The 19,076-nt window shown below is 44.6% G+C and overlaps 1 protein-coding gene across 2 annotated transcripts in view; it reads right to left on the minus strand.

The window, feature by feature from the left end:
• The window catches only part of SBNO1 (strawberry notch homolog 1), a 30,678-nt gene extending 15,600 nt beyond the window's left edge, over nucleotides 1-15,078 (minus strand). Inside the window, exons 1-9 of one of the 2 annotated variants that reach the window (XM_032705518.1) lie at nucleotides 14,911-15,078; nucleotides 8,546-8,679; nucleotides 7,993-8,097; nucleotides 6,461-6,770; nucleotides 4,297-4,397; nucleotides 3,080-3,176; nucleotides 1,836-1,996; nucleotides 725-858; nucleotides 488-578 (exon numbers count right to left, since the gene is read on the minus strand). In XM_032705518.1, coding sequence (XP_032561409.1) covers nucleotides 488-578; nucleotides 725-858; nucleotides 1,836-1,996; nucleotides 3,080-3,176; nucleotides 4,297-4,397; nucleotides 6,461-6,770; nucleotides 7,993-8,097; nucleotides 8,546-8,677 — 1,131 coding nt within the window. In that variant the 5' untranslated portion in view covers nucleotides 8,678-8,679; nucleotides 14,911-15,078. Of the gene's footprint in view, nucleotides 1-487; nucleotides 579-724; nucleotides 859-1,835; nucleotides 1,997-3,079; nucleotides 3,177-4,296; nucleotides 4,398-6,460; nucleotides 6,771-7,992; nucleotides 8,098-8,545; nucleotides 8,680-14,058; nucleotides 14,434-14,910 lie in introns of those variants that run through there. The other variant, XM_032705519.1, reaches the window with a different exon arrangement.
• Between the last annotated feature and the right edge of the window lie 3,998 nt (nucleotides 15,079-19,076).

Below are 19,076 nucleotides of genomic sequence, written 5' to 3' on the forward strand. Positions count from 1 at the left end.
ACACTTCACAATTTAAGTGGCTAATCCTGAGCAGAGGCACAGCCTCCAAAAATAACTGCTCACACCACTGCTGCTTTAACAAGACACTGAGCAAGTCCATTATTCAAGTATTACACACAAAATGTATTACATCTGAAATGTGCACTGAGAGATAGAAAGGAAAGAAATCAAATGCTACAAAGCTTTAAAGATTTAAGGAATACTTCAACTTCCTAGAAAATACTCTACTAGCAGTGTCAGTAGTGGCTTGAAGAGTAATTAAAAAACAGCACATGCTAAGACTTAATCCTACAAGGGGCCTATTTACATGATTAACTTAAAGCTCTGTGTGGTTCTTTGTAAGATTAAGGCCTGTCAAACAAGGCCTAGACAGCACATTTATTGAAATTAGTACATTCTTGCTCTTAAAACAGTCAACATGCACAACCCGTCACACCAGCGTACCTAAGGCTTTGCCTCAACTGTACATAGTAAAAAGTTTCCACACCTTGTTTAATGAATGAACCAATATGTTTTTTGCTCCAATATCTCTCAAATCTCTTTCAGCATCGTATTTCAGATCGTTTGACACACTAAACCTGAGGACAGAAAACAAGGCAAGTTCTGTAAGTACAGCAGAAGCTCAAAAAGCAGTTGCTACAACTTTTGTCAGAAGACAGATGACCCTGAATTGAAGTCATACAGTCACTGGAGTGTCTGCTCTAACAAATCCTCACACACTTACCAGACTGCTCTTTTTCTGCCTAACAAGTAATTTTCATAGATTATTCCAGCTATGGTCCTTCCTTTTCCTACACCAGCACCATCACCTATCAAGAATCCAGCTCTGTCTCCATTGGGCAGGAATGTTTCATGTTGCTGTAGGAGAAAGAACAAAAAACTTGTACCCATTCTCCAGAACACATCACTGGGGATTGTCAGAAATGAGCAAACATAAGAAACATCCTATTGGAGAAGACCAGTGGTCCAAGCAAACCCCTGGCAGCAGGAAAAGGGGATTTTATTTCAGGAAAGCATATGAGCTTAACTGCTTTATGTGATCCATTCTCCCTTCTTCCCTCAGCACACCTATGCCTGTTCTACAGATCTGTGTAATTCTTTCAGTGCCTTTTTCCTAACACCCCAAAAAGCACTTCCACAGCCTTTTACAGCAGCAAGACCCAGACATCCAGAGCCTGTGGACAGCAGTGTTGTTCTGCCCATTTTAAACCAAATCTCCTTTCACCAAGTTCGCTTTTGTTCCTGGGTTTTGTGGGCTATCACTGACTTCCTGGTTATGTAAACCTATATTTCACTCCCATTCCTTTTCTCCTCTCCAGCCCCAGGTGGCCCAGCCACATTAGTCTTTTTTTCAAGAGGCAACTTCCCTCCTGTGCCAATTTTAGTTCAACTTCACTCTCTCCCTCTCCAACACACAGAGTGCTGCACACACATCTGCTGTGGGCACACTGAAGTGTAATTCAGCAGCAAAATAACACCCAGTCTTGCTCTCCATACCCCCCCCAGTGACGTCAAACAGGGCTCAGTTTCTCAGCCTGCTGCTACTGCAGCCATTAAGTTATTTCAGAGAAATAAAAATGACTAACTTGTTCTTCCTGAGTTTTAAGACAGTTGGAGATCAGCATTATGGAAGTGATTTAGAAAAAGCTTTCCTAGGTGTATTACCTCCCATTTATGTGAACTGAAGCTCACCTGCCACCTCCTAATGCAACTCAGACCTTTAAGCTCTTATTATTTTATCTCCTTGTAAAACTGACATAGCTATGCTTGTCAGATAGTAGTTTTTCTTCTTAAATTCTCTGTTAGCTTTTAAGCTGCACCGATATCTGGCATACCTGGGCTGCATAAGTGATTGCTTCAAGTTGCAAAGCTGACAACCAGCCACTATCAATTGTTTCTTCTGATATTGATGTCTGGTACCACACATCAGGAGGAGTCACGCTGGATAACGAGCTGGTTTCCACTACTGGGTCAGGATGACGTAGCCCAATTTTTACTGGGTGAAAAGGAAGGGAGAAGATGAAAACATGATCCAGAGCTCTGGTGCTGCAGCACAAGTTATTATATTTACACCAAAACAAACTACAATTGTGATTGCAAAGTCCGAAGTCAACAACGTTTCATTGCAACAGTCTGTCAAGTGTTAAATCAAGGAACACATTAATCTGAATTTTTAACTGCAATCATACTTTCTCTTCTCACCACCTTCCCCCAATTTTTATGAAATTAGATAAAAGTCACTTAATAGAAAATTAAATTATTTGGGGACTTGACATGTTTGAGAAAAACCAGTCTGGACCTTGTCTTCCCAAAAGGCCAGAGGCAGCCTCAGGATGCCAGAATCACAAAAGCAACATTCTTCTCTCTATTTATATAGTGCTGTTTTTAAGCAGAATGAGAGGAGAAAAGATTTAGAACAGACATGGTTTAATTGCTGACAGATCTCATCAGTGACAATAAAAATTAACTGTTTAGCTACAAACTCCATGTAAAATTTCTTGCCTTGCTTATACAGCAGGTCAACAATGTACTTAGGAAACAAGATAACAGCTTTCTGTCAATGGGTACAATAAAAAGAAAGGAGAAAAAACAGAAGATGGCAATTAACAGCAGTAAAAGATTCACTTAAAAGAAAACCAACCAAGAACCAGTTCTAAGTAGTCAGCCAGGAACAATGCAGGAAGAATGTGCTCAGGGTGATTTCACACCAAAAGACTCAAAGTAGATTTTTAAGTGTAGCAGTGAGCACTTAATCCCCTCACAAAATTTCCTCTGCTGAGGCACAAGGCATCTTAACATAGTTAAAAATTGCCTATCTTGATTCATCAGTCATATCTGTGAAACAAATACTGCTCAAAGATACACTAAAGAATTCCCCTTCTATTAAAAAAATCCACATATCTTCCAAAACTCAGCACTGTAGAAGACAAAAAATTTCCTAGGAAAACCTACAACATATTTAGGTTCTTTTAACTTGACTCAGACAGTAACTTATCTGTTTTCTGCTGTTAGTAATCACAAAACAAATTAGCTCTGAAAGCATTTCAGCCTTTTGATGTAACTAAACAGCAGGTCGTACATTTTATTGGCATATACTCAGCATAAGTCTCTGCATGGCCCATTTCTTCCTCATCTTCTTCCTCAGGTTCCTCCTCCTCTTTTACTGCTGGCACTTTCTGCAAGAGAGAAATACTCCTGTTAGTCAAACAGCACATTGTCAATATTCCATGTCCTGAAAACAAACAGGAGAAAGGAAATGAGGACAAACTTGGACTTGAGTGTTTTAACACATGGACTGGCTGAACTAGGGAATAGCTGGGAAAACTACAGACAGGAATGTACATTCCTCACGCTCCGAACCATCCTTCAAAGACACGAAGACAGGGAACTTCCTCTCCTTTGCAAAGAGATCAAGTACCCCAAATTTGCATAAGCAGAATTAAAAAGGAACTCCTCTTACAGCATATTAAAACCGGACTATGACTTAAAGAAAACTGTCCTGAAAACACAACAGCCCTAATTTCCAAGTACTCCCCTAAAGTCATGAGCAGTTTCACACTCATGATGTAATTTTACAACTTTGGGGAATAGTTACAATAGTCACAGCTCTACCCAGTACTCTCTGAAGCCTGACAGTTACCCATTTTTTACTGTGGCCTTGATCAATGGAAGTATTTGAATATTTGTAAAGTACTTGCTAGATGACAAATCAAACATCTTCCACAATTATTAATGTTTAATACAAAAGCGATCTCAAAAGGCTTCTATATGCCAGTGACTGAGGAGCACAGTTCTTCCCAAATTCAGTCTGAGTCCAGCTATCAGTGAAGATGCCAAAACTCAATTACAGCATCAGAATGTAATTTTATTACATTTAGAAAATTGAAAGATACTCAATTTACATCTTCAATCCAACCGCCCAGAAGGACAGCTGTGCCAGAGGAACTCTGGCTTTCCTCATTGGAAAAGTTATTTCAAAAGAAAGCGCCTTACCCCAGAGCAAGGGATGTGCTTATCACCTTTAATCAGCACACCCTTCTCTTCACACATACAATGAGGTTCTGTTAAGAACAGTAACTTCTTGAAATTGTCATTTACTCAGTAGTCTCTGCTCCACACAGCTGTTAGTTTTAAACATCTAACCAAGTTTTTAGTGGAGAAACTGAGCTTTTGAACAAAACAGCTGCACTTGACAATTCCACCACACACAAGGCACGGATGAGTAACCCTTGAAACTGGCCCCAGGTGCTTGTGGCCAGTAACACACTCATTTGGCAAATTATTTGTACCACTTACCACGGTGGGTGAGAAACTTCTCATTTTAATGTCATTTATCCATATTCTTGCTACCTCTTTTGTGGAAGCCTCCTTCTTCACTGCACCATTGCTTAGGTCAGCTACAAAAGGAAAGCTGTGGTTTACAGGAATTCCCTCCAAACAGCAACTCAAATTAACATTTAGAAGTTTAAAATACCAAATAGCACACCAATGCTTCAACACAATCAATGCTTCTGAGCAAAGTAACAAGTCCAAGGAGTTAAATCCTGTTACTCTTTTGACTGAAGGACCTCCCCATGCAATGCCACTGTGTCTCACAGTTGTGTATATTTCAATATTTAATAAAAATTATCTTTCACCTTCACCAAATCTATACACAGGATTTACAGCTACTCCACCTTGTGAGGCTTTGAAGTTTAACAACAAACCAAAAAGCTCAGAGTTTCAACAGAAATGAACTTACCTGGTCTGGTGGCATTTACCACCTTAGAAGAAACTACAATTAGTTCTGTAAAACAAAAAGTCAACACTTTGGACTCAATTGTTTAAAGTTTATAACAGGATCCTTTAAGAAGACCATTTATTAACTTCCCTGTCCTCAGCCACATTTGGAAGCAACTGGCAATGGGGCTCAGTACAGAACAAAAGTGATTTACACAAGGATATATGTAAAACATTGAAACCGGCTGTCAAGCTTCCATTGTGTAATAAATTTAGCATAATTGCCCAAAAAACCAATTACGGCACTTGCACAAATAAAAATTTTCCTCAAAGACATTGCATAATTCAACTTTTTAATATTTGCCAATCTAGAACTCCTGCTGCCTGAATTATATGAAAAGACCATGGTTTCCTTTCAAGAGCTTCTCTGCCTTTCAATTTGCCACAAGTATTGTCAAATTCTTTTTGTAAACATGAAAAAAATTACAGAAACACAAGAACACAAATAAGATTAGAAATGCAGTTCTGGAAGTTGCATGTCTCCTTTTTACTTCATACAGATGCTACAGATTCAATATTTTCTACAGCTGTGCCACTATAACAATCTGTGGATTGATGTCACCTATTCTGTGCTTCTGTGAGTTTTCACTTTGCACCAAGGGGATAAGTCAATCCTGTAAAACCTTCTCTCCTCTTCCTCACTCCTTTACCCCCACCCCAACTTCATTTAAGGTCTGAACTTTAAGTTTTGTCAACCACTCCCTGACAGAAGGCAATGAAATGAGGAGGCACATTCTGCTTTTTGTTTCAGTCCTCCCAGGCAGCTCATTCACTGCACTCTCGATCTGCAGACAGAAAATAGGTTATGCCAACCACACCTATAAAATCAGCAAAGCTCATTTCAGACACAATGAAAATAAAGAAACCCAGAAAAAGCCTGTGTACCTTACAGAAAAACAACAGCAATAAAGATATTTTCTAACTAATTAGTCTGACCTTAACCTCATGCTGAAATTAGAGTAACAGGAAAGAATTAAACCAGAATTTCACACACATGCAGCTTTTCCCTTACATTAAGTTGAGCACATGTTAGAAATAACATACAAGGAAGTATTATGAAAGGAATCATAAAACCAAGATTGGGAGTGTGGTAACGAAATAGTTGTGGCATTTAAGTTAACACAACATTTCAGAGGTGACATGAAAACGAACAGCAAGTTTTTAGGACTTAAGTTTTTAAACAGTAGATCTGATGCCTTCAATGAAACAGAGGGACAGATTTTTCTTTTGCAGGAGACACTTTACAGAAACACCTTATCCCAGGAGCACCATTTGTAGCATGTGCTACAAATCTAGTCTGGAAGATGCCAAACAAGGTACTAGTTTGTTACAGCTGCACAGCAAGTACACAGTACAACAGGAACTGATGCAGACTCCAGTAAGACAGTTAACTGATTTCAGTAATGCTCATAGATTAATTTTACCAATTTTCCAGCTGCAATCAAAAATGTCATTTTCCTCATTCCATGAAGTAAATCAAGAGCTTAATTTTTTAAGAAGCCCGTTATTTTATACCACTGAATTGAACACTTTTAAAGTTAGAATGAATTTTATCGGTTTTGCTCAATCACTTCATTTTACCATGGTATTGTACTAATCAGTGAAAATCCAAGATGGGCAAAGATCATTATTTTACTATTTAAAATACTGTAATGGTGAAAAAAAAAAGAAGAAAACTCACTTGCTGCTGTTGCTACTGGTTGGGCAATATTAGGAGGTGGCTTCAGTTTCATGAGTTCATTAAGACTATTATTCTTGAGCAGATCTTTCAGCTGAATCTGGTCCTTGGAAGGTGCAGTGGTCAAGGCATTTCTTACTGCTGGTGCTGCCACCGAGGGCCGGGTGGTTGTGCTGGTCTGGATGATCTTTGCTACAGTGATGGTCTGTCTGGTGGTCGTGACAGGCGTCGTTTTTGTCATCACAATTGTAGTCCCCAAGGTTGGAAGCTGATTTATTTGATTCAGCACAAAGGTTGTGGTGGATGGTGGTTGCTGGCAACAGAGAACCAGGGAGATTTTCAGAAAGCAGTAAAAAAACCCAAGCAGACTTTATTAGCCTTTCATCAACAGGAGACATCAGGTTTTAGAAGACACTTGTAATAAGAAATGACTTCAAATAACATGCTGAAGATGCCAGAGTAATTACCTTGTGCTGCGAGAAGTGTCTTTCAATATATTGCTGCACATATTTAAGAAAGTTATTTTTAAATGTTATTTTAAGGTAAGGAAAATAAAAAAACAGGATGAAGGATTCATCACCCAGGTACAAGACATGACTACTACAGGTACAGGAACCCTGAGCTAAAGAGAATTCCCAATACATAAACTGCAGACACCAAGGTCAAAGAAGGAGAGGGAGGAGGTGCTCCAGGTGCTGGAACAGGGATTCCCCTGGAGCCCACAGTGAGGCAGGATGTCTGTCTGCAGCCCACAGAGGTGACAGTGGAGCAGAGATCCACCTGCAGCCCATAGAGGTGACAGTGGAGCAGAGATCCACCTGCAGCCCACAGAGGTGACAGTGGAGCAGAGATCCACCTGCAGCCCACAGAGGTGACAGTGGAGCAGAGATCCACCTGCAGCCCACAGAGGTGACAGTGGAGCAGAGATCCACCTGCAGCCCACAGAGGTGACAGTGGAGCAGAGATCCACCTGCAGCCCACAGAGGACCCCCTGCCAGGGCAGGTGGATGTGCCCAAAGGACACTGTGACCCATTAGAGAGGAGTCCATGCCAGAACAGGCTTTCTGGCAGGATCTGTGGCCATACAGGAGACACAGCTGGAGCAGCTCATGAAGAACTGCAGCCCATGGGAAGGACCCACATTTGGAAAGTTTGTGAAGGAGCTGCAGAAGCAGAGGAGAAGCATGAGGAACGAGGAGCGGCAAAGACAACAGATGATGATGTCAGGATTGAAGTTGAGCCCAGGACAAAGGGAGGAGTGGGGGGAAGGTATTTTTAGATTTGTTCTTATTTCTCATTATCCTACTCCATTGTTAGCTGGCAATAAATTCACTTCCCCAAGCTGAGGCTGGTCTGCCCAAGACAAATTGCTGATCTCCCTGTCCCTGTCTCAACCCAGGAGCCCTTCACCTCACATTTTCAGCCTTTGTCCAGCTGAGCAGGGGGAGTGATAAAGGAGCTTAGTGGGCACCTGATGTCCAGCCCAGGTGAACCCACCACACCACACCCACAAATCCTGGAGCACCAGTTCTTACCCGAACATTTAATAAGGCTGGAGTAGAAACAGTCTCTGGTTCTTGTTTCACAGCAGCTGCAGCCTCAGCCTCCAGGCCCAGTTCTAATGCACTAAGAGGTACTGACTGCAGAAACAAAGCATCAGGAAACAAGTTAGCAGGAATAAAACCTCAAGGCTTCTGTTCCCAGGCTGAAACTGTTACAATCTGGCAGATTGAAGGCTATCTTGGAGCTTAAACCCGGTACTGTGTTACAGTTTTTGTGCATTTTATAGTAGAGAAGCCAGACTCCAGTGACAGAAAAGTTCTCACACATGACAGCATCCCCCATGTCATGTCCAGAAGTTAAGCTTATTTATGTTTGTACTGACCCGAAGTGTTTCAAATTGCTTTTCTGTATAAAGGTTTAAAATGATTAGCAAGTAATTTTCCCAACTCAGGACTGTGAAACAAGAAGTTCATGAGAACTCCACATTCTTCAAGCGTTTGCTGTGAACACCACCCTCCCCACCCCTCCCAACACACCAAGCCCAAGCTCTCATGTCCTCTAGCAAACCCCTGTTCTTGTTTTAACCTGCTGAACAGCTGGAGTTGGTGCTGGATTTGCAAGAACCACGTCCGGAGAGTCAATATCAAAGAGATCATTTGGACTGATTCCACTCTCACTCAAAGCAGCAAGCAACAGGTCTTGTCCTGGCTCCACCATCTCTGAAAAGAAAAAAGAAACAGAAGTGTAAATACAAGTTACATTTAATTTTGATCTATTTTCTCACATGCACAGCACTCCCTTTCCCGGATTTAGGTGCAGCCTCTTGTACGCAGAGTTTCACTTTCTAGATTTGTTGGTTCTTTTGTTTGTAGGTTTTTCCTCTGTTTTGTTTTTAAAAATATTTTTAATATACCCACCACATTTACAAGCAGGAAGAATTAAACAGTTTACTACAAAGTTATCATGGTCATAAACTTAAAAAGACACCTTTTCTAGTCTTTGTTGCACTTTATTTTCAAGCATTATAAGACACACCAAAAGCAGAAATGGTGAGACTGTGTTATGCTAATGAACTGTCTTTGTCAGTGAAGCAACGGCAGGAGGGAAGCACAATTAAAACTCATTTACTTTATCTTGTAACAAGTTAGTGATAAAGAGCTTAAGGAAAGCTTTTATTTCTTGCTTGCTGCTACATTAGGTTACATTCATTCACTGGAGAAATTTTGTTTGGCGTGGTGGAAGGAGCAAACGTGCCACTATGATAGTGTGTAACTATATATTAAATAGGACACCACCAGCAGGTCACAGGCTCCTTTATGTGGAGGACAAGCAAAATTAATTTCAAGAAGCTATTCTAGACAGTGTAAAAACTTATTAAAAAGCCAAATAGTCCATGTTTAAAGATGAAGAAGGAAGATAACGTGCTTCACTTGCTTAAGAAAGAAACCCTGCCCGAGTATTAAGACAAAAATTAAATGATTCCACAGAACTTGAGCTGCTGCCTTTACAGGTTAAGATACACCTCAAGTAGGTCTTCACTTCACTTACTCTCCACACCCCCTTTACACCCACTGGTAACAAACAACAAAACCAACCGAAGCCAAACACCTACTCTAAAGCAGGTAAGAGGACAAGAATATTTGTTGGCATTTTAGATATTCCTTCCCAAGCCCCCCGAGCAGCATTCCCTTGCTTCTCCTTTGGACAGGCACAGCTCAGCACATCCAGCTGGCTGGTCACACATATTCCTCAGCACCTTTGGCAGAACAGGTAATTCTTGTAATAAGTTAAGCCTGGGGCACTTAATTCTTATTCTTCTTAGTTTTAGTCTGTCCAACGGCAGGGAGAAACCTTCCTTCAGTGGGTTCACACCGAGATGATGGCACCACAAGTGAAGCAGTGGATCTGAGGTACTGGGACAAGGGGAAGATACACTTTTAAGCAAACATTTAAAGATACCCAAAAGAGTATCTAAGTAACAAACACTTGGCAGGACTGCTACTGACCACACACAACCCCATCAAACACCACTTGCTTGTCAGAACCAGACTCTGTTTTTAAAGGCATTTCAGGTGATCAGATAAATTGGCAGAATAGCCTGGTTTGTAGTTACCAGGTACAGAAGACATTAAGAAACATTAAGACACCTAGCAGATTTAATGAACCCACCAGCCTGTCTCCTGGAAGCCTGAACTGGTCAAGAAAAACGATTAAGAACTGACATTCAGCTTCACCTTTCAGAATGACTGAAGTTCCCATCTCAAAAAAGGGGATTATATATATTAATGGGGTAAGATAAAGCCTTCATTTTCATCAGGCTAAAATCCTACCAGTGACCATCCCATCTAAGTTTAGACACTCACAGCATTGTTTACTAACCAGAAACAGGTTAGGGGAGAAAGGCTCAAGTGTGCAGAGGAAGTTTTTGCTTATCAGTAATTTTGGTGTTCAGAACTCAGGGTAGCCACCAAAGGTGAATTTCTCCACAGAAGGGGAATTCACACAAGTCACCCCATCAAACAGAAGCTCCAAAACGCTCTACAATCATAACTTTACAGTATCCATTAGGAAGAGGCATGAACACCCTTCCACAAAGTGCTCAAAGGAGGAATAAACTAAAATCTTTCAGTGTCCAACAGAAGAAAACGTCACTTGTGTCATTCTTTGGTCTGGATGGAGTTTTGATCTCCAAGGACAGATGACTAAAACTTAGTTGAGAGGTAAGTGGCTGTACTGAATAGAGGCACAGAAAGTCAGAAGCTTGGGGTTGTTTACTTCAAGAAAACTAAGAGAAAAAAAAATTACTCCAGATGACTTCTAGTCTACTCTCACAATGTACAAAGGAAAGGCCTTTCTATGAAGTTGAGACTCAAAACAAAACCAAGGCTAGGAAAAACCCCTCACACCAACACCACACAAACACATCTTCCCCAGCCACCCTAAAATGGTGTCACCACCCATCAAGTCTCTTTTAAGTCAAGTTTAACATATCCATGATGACACCAAACTTGACATTTTTAACCTTTAAAACCATGATGGCTCAGATATCTTAAGACAGTTTCACAGGGTTCAGAAGCAATGCTTTAATTCCATATTTCCAAGTTTTCACTAGATGACTGGTGAGGGGAACCAGCAAAGCAATTTCTACAATTCCAGGGTATCTCCAGTTCAGAGGAATCCCTTGTCACTGAGAAATCCCCCGGCTGCATCTCTCTCATGATAACCCCAATTTTAAGTCTTAAAAATTTGTAGTTGCTCACAATCCAGCAAAAAGTTCAGCAAAACAACTGCAATTGTTTGTCTGTCGGTTTGGACAATGAAAGTTTGACTAGTTTCAGTTATTTTGTTTCTGTACACTAGGAACAAAGCTGCATTGTTTGGAACAAAAGGAATTCTGAACTTCCAGAATTTTTACATTAAAAGTCACTGAATACTTAGCACCAATTTTAGGCTTTGTGTAACTTCCAAGCCCCACTGCTGCCCACCCTCCCTGTTTTAATTTAGCAAGGAAATTAAATGAGGAGAAAAATACAGGAGAAGCTGCATTGTGGTAGCTGAGTTTATTTTCTGTGACACATGCTGGTTAAGCCTAAAACATTATCAGGCTGAAACAGCTCCATAATCTTGCAAGGTAGGAGGCTCCTCAGTTAAGTGAAAAGTGACTTTATCAAGCTCTGCAGCTCAGCCTTGGCAATACTATATAAGGACCTGCTTGCCACATCTTTAAAATCTCCAAAAGAAAATACTTATTAAAAAGTTGTGAATATTACAAGCTGTTCCCTCAGCATTTCATCACTCCAAGAACTGTTTTGAGTGTGCAGAATCTTGCAGATAAGATTGTCTATGTTTAGTGAGGTTGTTCAATGTCACTGAGCAAAAATCAACCTATGAAATAAAACTAAAAAAAAGTATTTATAAAATGTCAACACCAGTAGTTTCTCAATTATTTTCTCTGTATTAAGAAAAAAATGTAAATTGCTGCCATTTCAAGAAGTGCTACCAAAACACACCAAGCATTTCTATAAGGTTCTCTTCTGCTGAAGAATACAGCCTAAAACTTTGATAAAAAGACAGTTTTGCTACCACTGTTTGGTATTATGTAAATAATTTCTGATTTAAAGACACAAAACCAGAATGTCATGTTTAATACTATGTCATGTATCCATGCCAACCTGGCTCTCTTCTTCCTTCCATTTTAGCTTTGGTACAAAAAGCAAAACAAAAAAGAAGAAAAAAAGATTTTAAAACACATGTCGAGCAACCTGCTCTGTTTGCCCTGAGAAAGACAATGGTTGAATCCCAAAGAATGAAGTGGCTTTTGATTTTCAGGTCTGTGAGTTACACACTGTAACACTGTATGCCTGAAGTGCTTATTTAAAAACCATAATCAATTACAGAATCACAGGTTAGTCCAAATCAAACATCACAATCAACCAGGCACAGCTATTCCCAAACCCTCTGGACACCTGGGCTCTGTCCTGAATCCAACTGCAAACTTGGGTGTTAGTGCTTGGCCTGGGACACCAATGGAGTTGGCAACTCCTGCTCTCATTTTATTGGAAGGTTTATCCCACTGGCTTTTTGAGGAACACATGTCACCCGGAAGCCATTTAAAATATCACACAAATACTGGAGTTGTAGAGGCAAGACAGACACACCCCCCAAACTCCCTGCTAGTCTAAACTGTGAGTTATTAATGACCTGAAAGTTTCACATCTTCCTTTGCAGCCTCTCCCAACAGAGGTTTAAGGGCTGTTACCCCCCACCCCACACAACAGGATTCTCTGGATATCCACGTGGGTTCTGCTCATCTCCCAGCTTTTGGCTCCAGAAGGCAACCTGGGTAACAACAAAAGAAAAAACCCAACCAACCCAACCCCTCCTGACCCTTTCCAAGTCACCATCCAATCAGAGTAAAACCCTAATTACTGAACTCGCTCATCCTTCCCTGCCTTAACCCCAAGACCAGTAGTTAACGTTTCATTTACATGTGCAAGGTTGTTTTCACAAAAATCGGAAGTTAATCCAATCTTGGAAAAAATCCTATCCATCTTTCCAATGCTGGTTACCTCTCTAAAGTCAAAGCTTGCAAGGACACAAGGGATAGTTCAGGGTGCTGTGGGATTACACTCTGCCTCAAAGCTCTTTAATGACTGTTCTGCAAAATTTACAGCAGTCAGGATACACTGCTTGAAAACGTGGAATTCAGAAGTTCTTCAAATATTAAGAGACTTTACAATGCAATGATTTGGCATGAAATCAGCTTTTAGACTAAATGGCTGGAGCTGATAATTTAACCAGTAACAAAAGTTTTTAAGAAGTGAAAAGTCAAGGAGATAAGAGCAGCATGAGAGCACTACAACCCCTCCTTAGTTCTGGCCTGGGAGCCAGTTCCAGGTGCACCTCAGAGCACCAAAAATGCATTCCCTATATCCCTGACCTGCTCCAATAGCTTTTAGAGCAGCTCTCAGCCAGTTCTGAAAGCAAAGAAATTGTCTGGACAACAAAACAAACTGCCCACATTTTATGTCTAAAGACTAAGATTGCATACGAATAGAACATCTCGTGGCTGTAAGGCAGATACAGAAAACCAATCCAAATGTCATGTTGTTACACAATTTCTGCCATAATAAATTCTTTGCTTTACATCATCAATTACAGTTCTTCAATTTTCAGGGAGTGCAGCTTGCAAAACACTCAGGTATTGAAATAATGTTAATCCAGACACAGTGCTGGTAGTCTAAAGCCAAACAGGTTATCACTGAGTTAATTCTTAACTTCAGATCGTGTCGTTTGGTTACACCAATAATTTTATTTACTTGCTTTGGAGTTATCTAATAGATCAATGCAGAGGTATTTTTTAAGCATTTAAAAAATGGACCTCATCTGTAAGAGATACCAAACATCCAAAACCAACCTATGAGTACCTGGAAGGAAGTACAATTTACGCTCTCAAACTCAGCGTGGAACTTGGCCAGCTAAAAATAATAAAAAGTAACCTAAAAAAAATAGAAGAAAAACCCCACAAGGAAGAAAAACCCACAAGGCCTCTTCCCGTTCAGACTATAGGGGCATTTCTACGTTAAATAATTACTCACCCTAGCAACCTGTGTTTGAGTCCCTGGACTTTGAGGCCGTGTCTGTCGCTGCGGTTCAGCTCCCCTGAGGCTGCGGGGCCCCGGGAGGGCTCTGCCGGGCGGGGAAGCCCCAGGGGAGGCGGCGGGAGGGCCAGAGGGTCGGCGGCTGCAGCCCTGCCACCTTCCCACCAACACGTGTTCGCGACATAAACTTCCGGGTTGGGGCCAGAATCGGCTGCGTAATCGTGTCCCAGGCGCGACTTTTTTGTTTCCAGACCTTCACCTCTTTGAACGTCCCTCCAGCACAGCCGCGATCGCGGGGGAGGGCAGGAGGGCTCCGTCTCACGGCGGCTCTCGGAGCCGCTCCGGCTCCATAAATCAAACCCCCCCATCCCCCCGTTGCCAGCCCCGACAATCGGTGGCCGCGCAAGGAGCGCACAAAGGCGCGGGCCGGGCGGGGGGCTCTGCGGGGCGGGGGGGCGGCCAAACCCCCCCGCCGCCTCCGCCCCTGCCACAGAACGGGCTCCGCGGGACCCCGGGGGGGCTCCGCCGCCCACCCCCGCACGGCCCCGGGCGCGAAGTTCGCGGGACTCCCGGGGCTCGGCCGGGGCGGCGGCGGCGTCTCCCCCGCCCTGGGGCCGCCCCCGGCCCGCCGGGACCCCCGCGGGGGCGGCGGCGCGGCCTCCCCGGGGCTGAGGCGCCGAGCGAGACGCGGCGCCGCTCCCGACGCGGCGCGTCCCCCCCCACCCCGGACACCCCCGCGGGCCGCGCTGAGGGGCTGAGGGGAGAGAACCCCGCGGGGCGGCCGCGGGGCGCGGCCGGAGGCGGCCGAGCGGGCGCGGCACCAGGCGCGAAGGGCGGCGCGGGACTCACTCTCTGTGGTGCTCGGTCCTCCCGTGGGCTCCTAGAAGTGTCCGCCGCCGGCCCCGCCGCCCGCCGCTTTCTAACTCACGGCCGCCATCTTTGCCCTCCCTCCCCTCACAGGGAGGGGGGGGGGCCGTGGCCGCCCGCACCACGTGACCCGCGCCGCGCCTCCCCCCCACGCGCGCTCCCTCCCTTCCACGTGACCCCGTGGGCCACCGCCCCGCCGCTGGCGCGCGCTCGGCGCCGCCACGTGACCCTCCCCGCCCCCCCCCCCGCGCGGCCTCCCCGGTCACGTGGCCGCCGCCGCCGTCTCGCGCCCGCCCCCCCCTCCTTCACCCCCCGCCTCCCACCGCCGGGCCTTGCCGCGCGCTGCCCGCTCTCCCCCGCCACCGGACATGCCGCGACACGGGAGTTCCGTGCTCCCAGCAACGCGAACGCAGCAAGTTTCTCCACCCTCTAAAAAAATAAAAAAACCCCGGCGTATCCACCGTCCTTAAAATAAGCGATGTCCCCGCGGGCGAGCCCCGCCCGCAGTCGAGCCTCGGCGCTCCCGGCCCGGTTCCCGGCGGGTGAGGGGGTGTGGGGGGGGGAGGGGAAGGCGGAGGCGAAGGACTGCGAGCGGTCACGTGACAGCTGCCGCTCCAAGATGGCGGCCGGCGGCGAGAACGCGGAGGCGCGTTATCGCGAGATTTGGCGTTTCTCGCTGCATCACGGGCGGGGGGGCGTGACGAGACCGCGCGTGCGCGTGTCCGTGAGGTGGGTGTATGCGCGCCCCCGCCTGAGGCAGCGATGGCGAGAGCGGGTACGGGAGCTGCTGCGTGAGGGGAAAATGGTGTTACCTCAGCCTCCCCCCGGCCCTGCTCACGTCAGGCGGCCCCTCCGTCCTGTCCCGCCCCGCCGCGGTTGGTGCGAACGCGCTGAGTCGGCTCTTAGTCCCCCAGTGCGGCCGGTGCCGCCCCGCCCTGAGGGCACCTCCACACCGTTCCCTCAGGGCCAACAACCGCGGTGTTCGGTCACAAGAGCTCCCTGGGCTGCCCCAGGACAGAGGGACATCCCTGCCGACCCCCCTCCCCCTGGGAATGCCGCATGCCTGAAGATGTGCTGGCACAGGAGTTTCCCCTTTCAAACATCTCGCAAGCTGCTGATGTGAAATTTGCTGCTGCAGAGTGGAAACCCGGTGATCACTTCATGCTAGTTTTACATTTGGAGAGATCTTTTCAACTCTTGAGGCCCTCAGACTGATAGGATTTTTGCCAAAAGAGACAACCTTCCATTAAAATGCTTTCCCAGTTGTGTAAGAATAGGAAAATTTGTAAGAACTTTCACATTGAATTGAAGCAAGACATGAATGAAGTGTGGGCAATCATGAAATTCCTTAGAATGTCCAATACAGATCATACAAAATTTTATGCAAGTTTGCTTATTTTATCATGAGACAAACTTAACAAGGATTAAAATAACCAATAAAGGATTAGACAGATTAAGGCTAAGCTATTTAAAGACAAAGCAATGTTAATTAAACTGATTTAAGTAATTCAGATTGATCAGTGATGCTTTGGATGGAGAAAAAGACGCCAGAAGTGTGGCCAGAGATGAGAAGAACAACTGAAATGGCAGCTTTTATTTTGGTTATTGCCCTCTCCACACTTCAGAGGAAGGCGGGATGAAGTGCAGCTCAAGTGTGCTGAAAGGAACATTAAATCTCAACAGCTCTGTTCAATCATGACAAGAAAGTGAGGGGTTTGATGTCTTGAGTTGAAAAGAGAGTTCCCTGTGAGGCCTGTGAGCAGAGTTTGTGATCATCCTCGGCTGGGAGAGGTGAGTAAATCCCACTGCTTTCCATTGGCATTGTGGAATTAGCACACACAGAGCTGTCTGCACGACCCTGTTTCAGAGGATTGTGCACATAATTCACAGATCTCTCTGCACCTTTTAGTCAGCGATGATATTTTTTATAATTGGTACATTTTATTCTGAGTGTATTTTTATTTTATAATCTGTGAAATGCAGTTAGCACCTATCGGCATTTCACTATATGACTTTGTAAAATAATGTTACTTAATGTAACTCCCAGCAGGTACTCTCGGGGCATTGTTTTCACTTGATTTCCAGGGTCTGAAGCACAAATTGTGGGGATTTCATCTTGTGAAAGAGAAATTTGTGCAAATGCTGTCATGTTTATTCAACTGCAAATATGACAGGTGCTGTGTGAGAACTTGCTCTCACGTGGGAATATCTAACAAGCATCTTGTTGGTATATCTGAAAGAAATTGAAAGTATGATTTCAAAGGCAACCAATCTTAAAAAATGAGATTTTTTTTAAACCGGGTGAAGCATTCATATAGAGTGAAGGGATTTATCCTTTCTGAGCAAATCGTTCGCTCGTCCTTCCCTTCCCTTCCCCCACAAAACAATTTCACATTTCCGCAGTAAAACGTGGTGCTCCCGGGAGCTGCTCATGCGGCACTACGGGAGAGAATATTTAGGTCACTGGGTTTTAGCTCTGGCTCTCGTGGGAGTCGCGCTGCTCCCTCTGGAGCTCAGGGATCGGCAGCGCTCTCCCATGTGCTGTCCTGAGTCCCGGGGACGGGCGGCTCCGATCAGACGCGTCTCTTTCGGGCTCTATATGTAACGTTTTAACTTCCCCTCGGCGCTGGCGTTTGGTCGCAGCAAAGCCAACATGTTTTGCTAATTCACGGTGCGATCCCACCGCGCCGGGAGCAGAGGCCAGTTAGACATGACGTTGTTTTCTTTGTTGCTCTGGGGAAGAGAATTCCTTGGCTTCCTTTGCCCTCTACTGGTGGCCCGCGTGGCTTCGATGCCAATTCGGTTGCTTTGTTTAATATACATATATTATATATATAGATATACAAAATAAATATAAAAAAAATCCAAAAGCTGAGCAAAACCACAGTGAGGATGTCTCCCAAGATATTAGGAACAATGTTCCTCAGTTACTGCAAAAGGAAATCATCATTAGTAATTGATGAAGATTTTTTCCAGTTGCATCCAAGATAAGAAGAGCATTAATTGGGGTGGAAAAATGCGAGCAGTGTCTGCACTGGTGCTTTTGTGGAGAGCTTGGAAGACCTGCCTTGATGGAGGAGTACATACAATGGACATGGATGGTCATGGACACGATGCCCAGTGGATATCAACAGGGAAACACCTGATGTGTTTTGGTTGCCCTTCTGTAAAACTCATATGTTAGGGAAGACAGAGATGTAACAAATGACAGAGCCCATGCAGACCTGGGGTTGTTTGTCTCTCTAAGTGCCTCCTGTGCAGTCACACCACATTCCTGTTTTGTGAGCCCCCAGCTGCCGATTGACAGCCTGGGAAGAATGAGGCCCCCTCTGGGCAGTTCTTGCTGAAGTTGACAGGGTTTTTTTCTGTTCTCAGGGAAAAGGAGAGTTTTCAGGTGCATCACCATCCCAAACCAGCAGATTATGTCACTGTGGGAATGCCCAAGAGACAAGCAGCAGCCTGTGGCTGCAGATAAGCGTTGGGTGGGAGGCCACCCCTGTGGTGATAACACTTGGGTCAGCTCCTGTGCCACCACTCCGTGTCCTGAGCACACACAGGTGCTGTTAGAGAAGGGCTGAGACGGATAAGAAGAAACAATAGTCATCTGTTGTTGCTCAATGTAGTTGTTCTACTTATCATGGAGCACCAAAGTGGTAATATCCTGATTTCCATGATGGCATCCACTTGACATCCATCCAGATCCCTGATCCGTGTGTGCTCTTGCCTCATTGCTGTGTTACTCATTGCATTTGCACTTTCCTAATTTCCAAGTGTTCACACTGGTCCTGTTGGCAGCTTCTGACCAGGGCATCGATGCTGGAGGCTGTTCCAGTTCTCCTGGTGATGGGGGCGGCTTCGTTGATGTCCCACCTTGTGGTTTTGCCAAGCTTTAGGTGCCCTCCTTATGGAGTAGGAGACGACATGGGAAGAGCTTTGATGCGACACTTGAGTATTATCTGCTCTCCAGGCAATTTTTGAAGATGGAATGAATAGACTTAAATTTCAAACAGAGCTATTTAAGATAGAAATTGCGTAAAGCAGCCTACTAATTTCAGAGAGCAGAGTTTTACAATCCCGCCGGGAATAGGGGTCCCCCGTATCCCGGCTGCGAGGTGGCGGGAGCTGTGTGTGCTCGGAGAGGCGCAGGA

Source organism: Chiroxiphia lanceolata, chromosome 18 (genome assembly GCF_009829145.1).
Source record: "Chiroxiphia lanceolata isolate bChiLan1 chromosome 18, bChiLan1.pri, whole genome shotgun sequence".
Taxonomy (NCBI): Eukaryota; Metazoa; Chordata; class Aves; order Passeriformes; family Pipridae; genus Chiroxiphia; species Chiroxiphia lanceolata.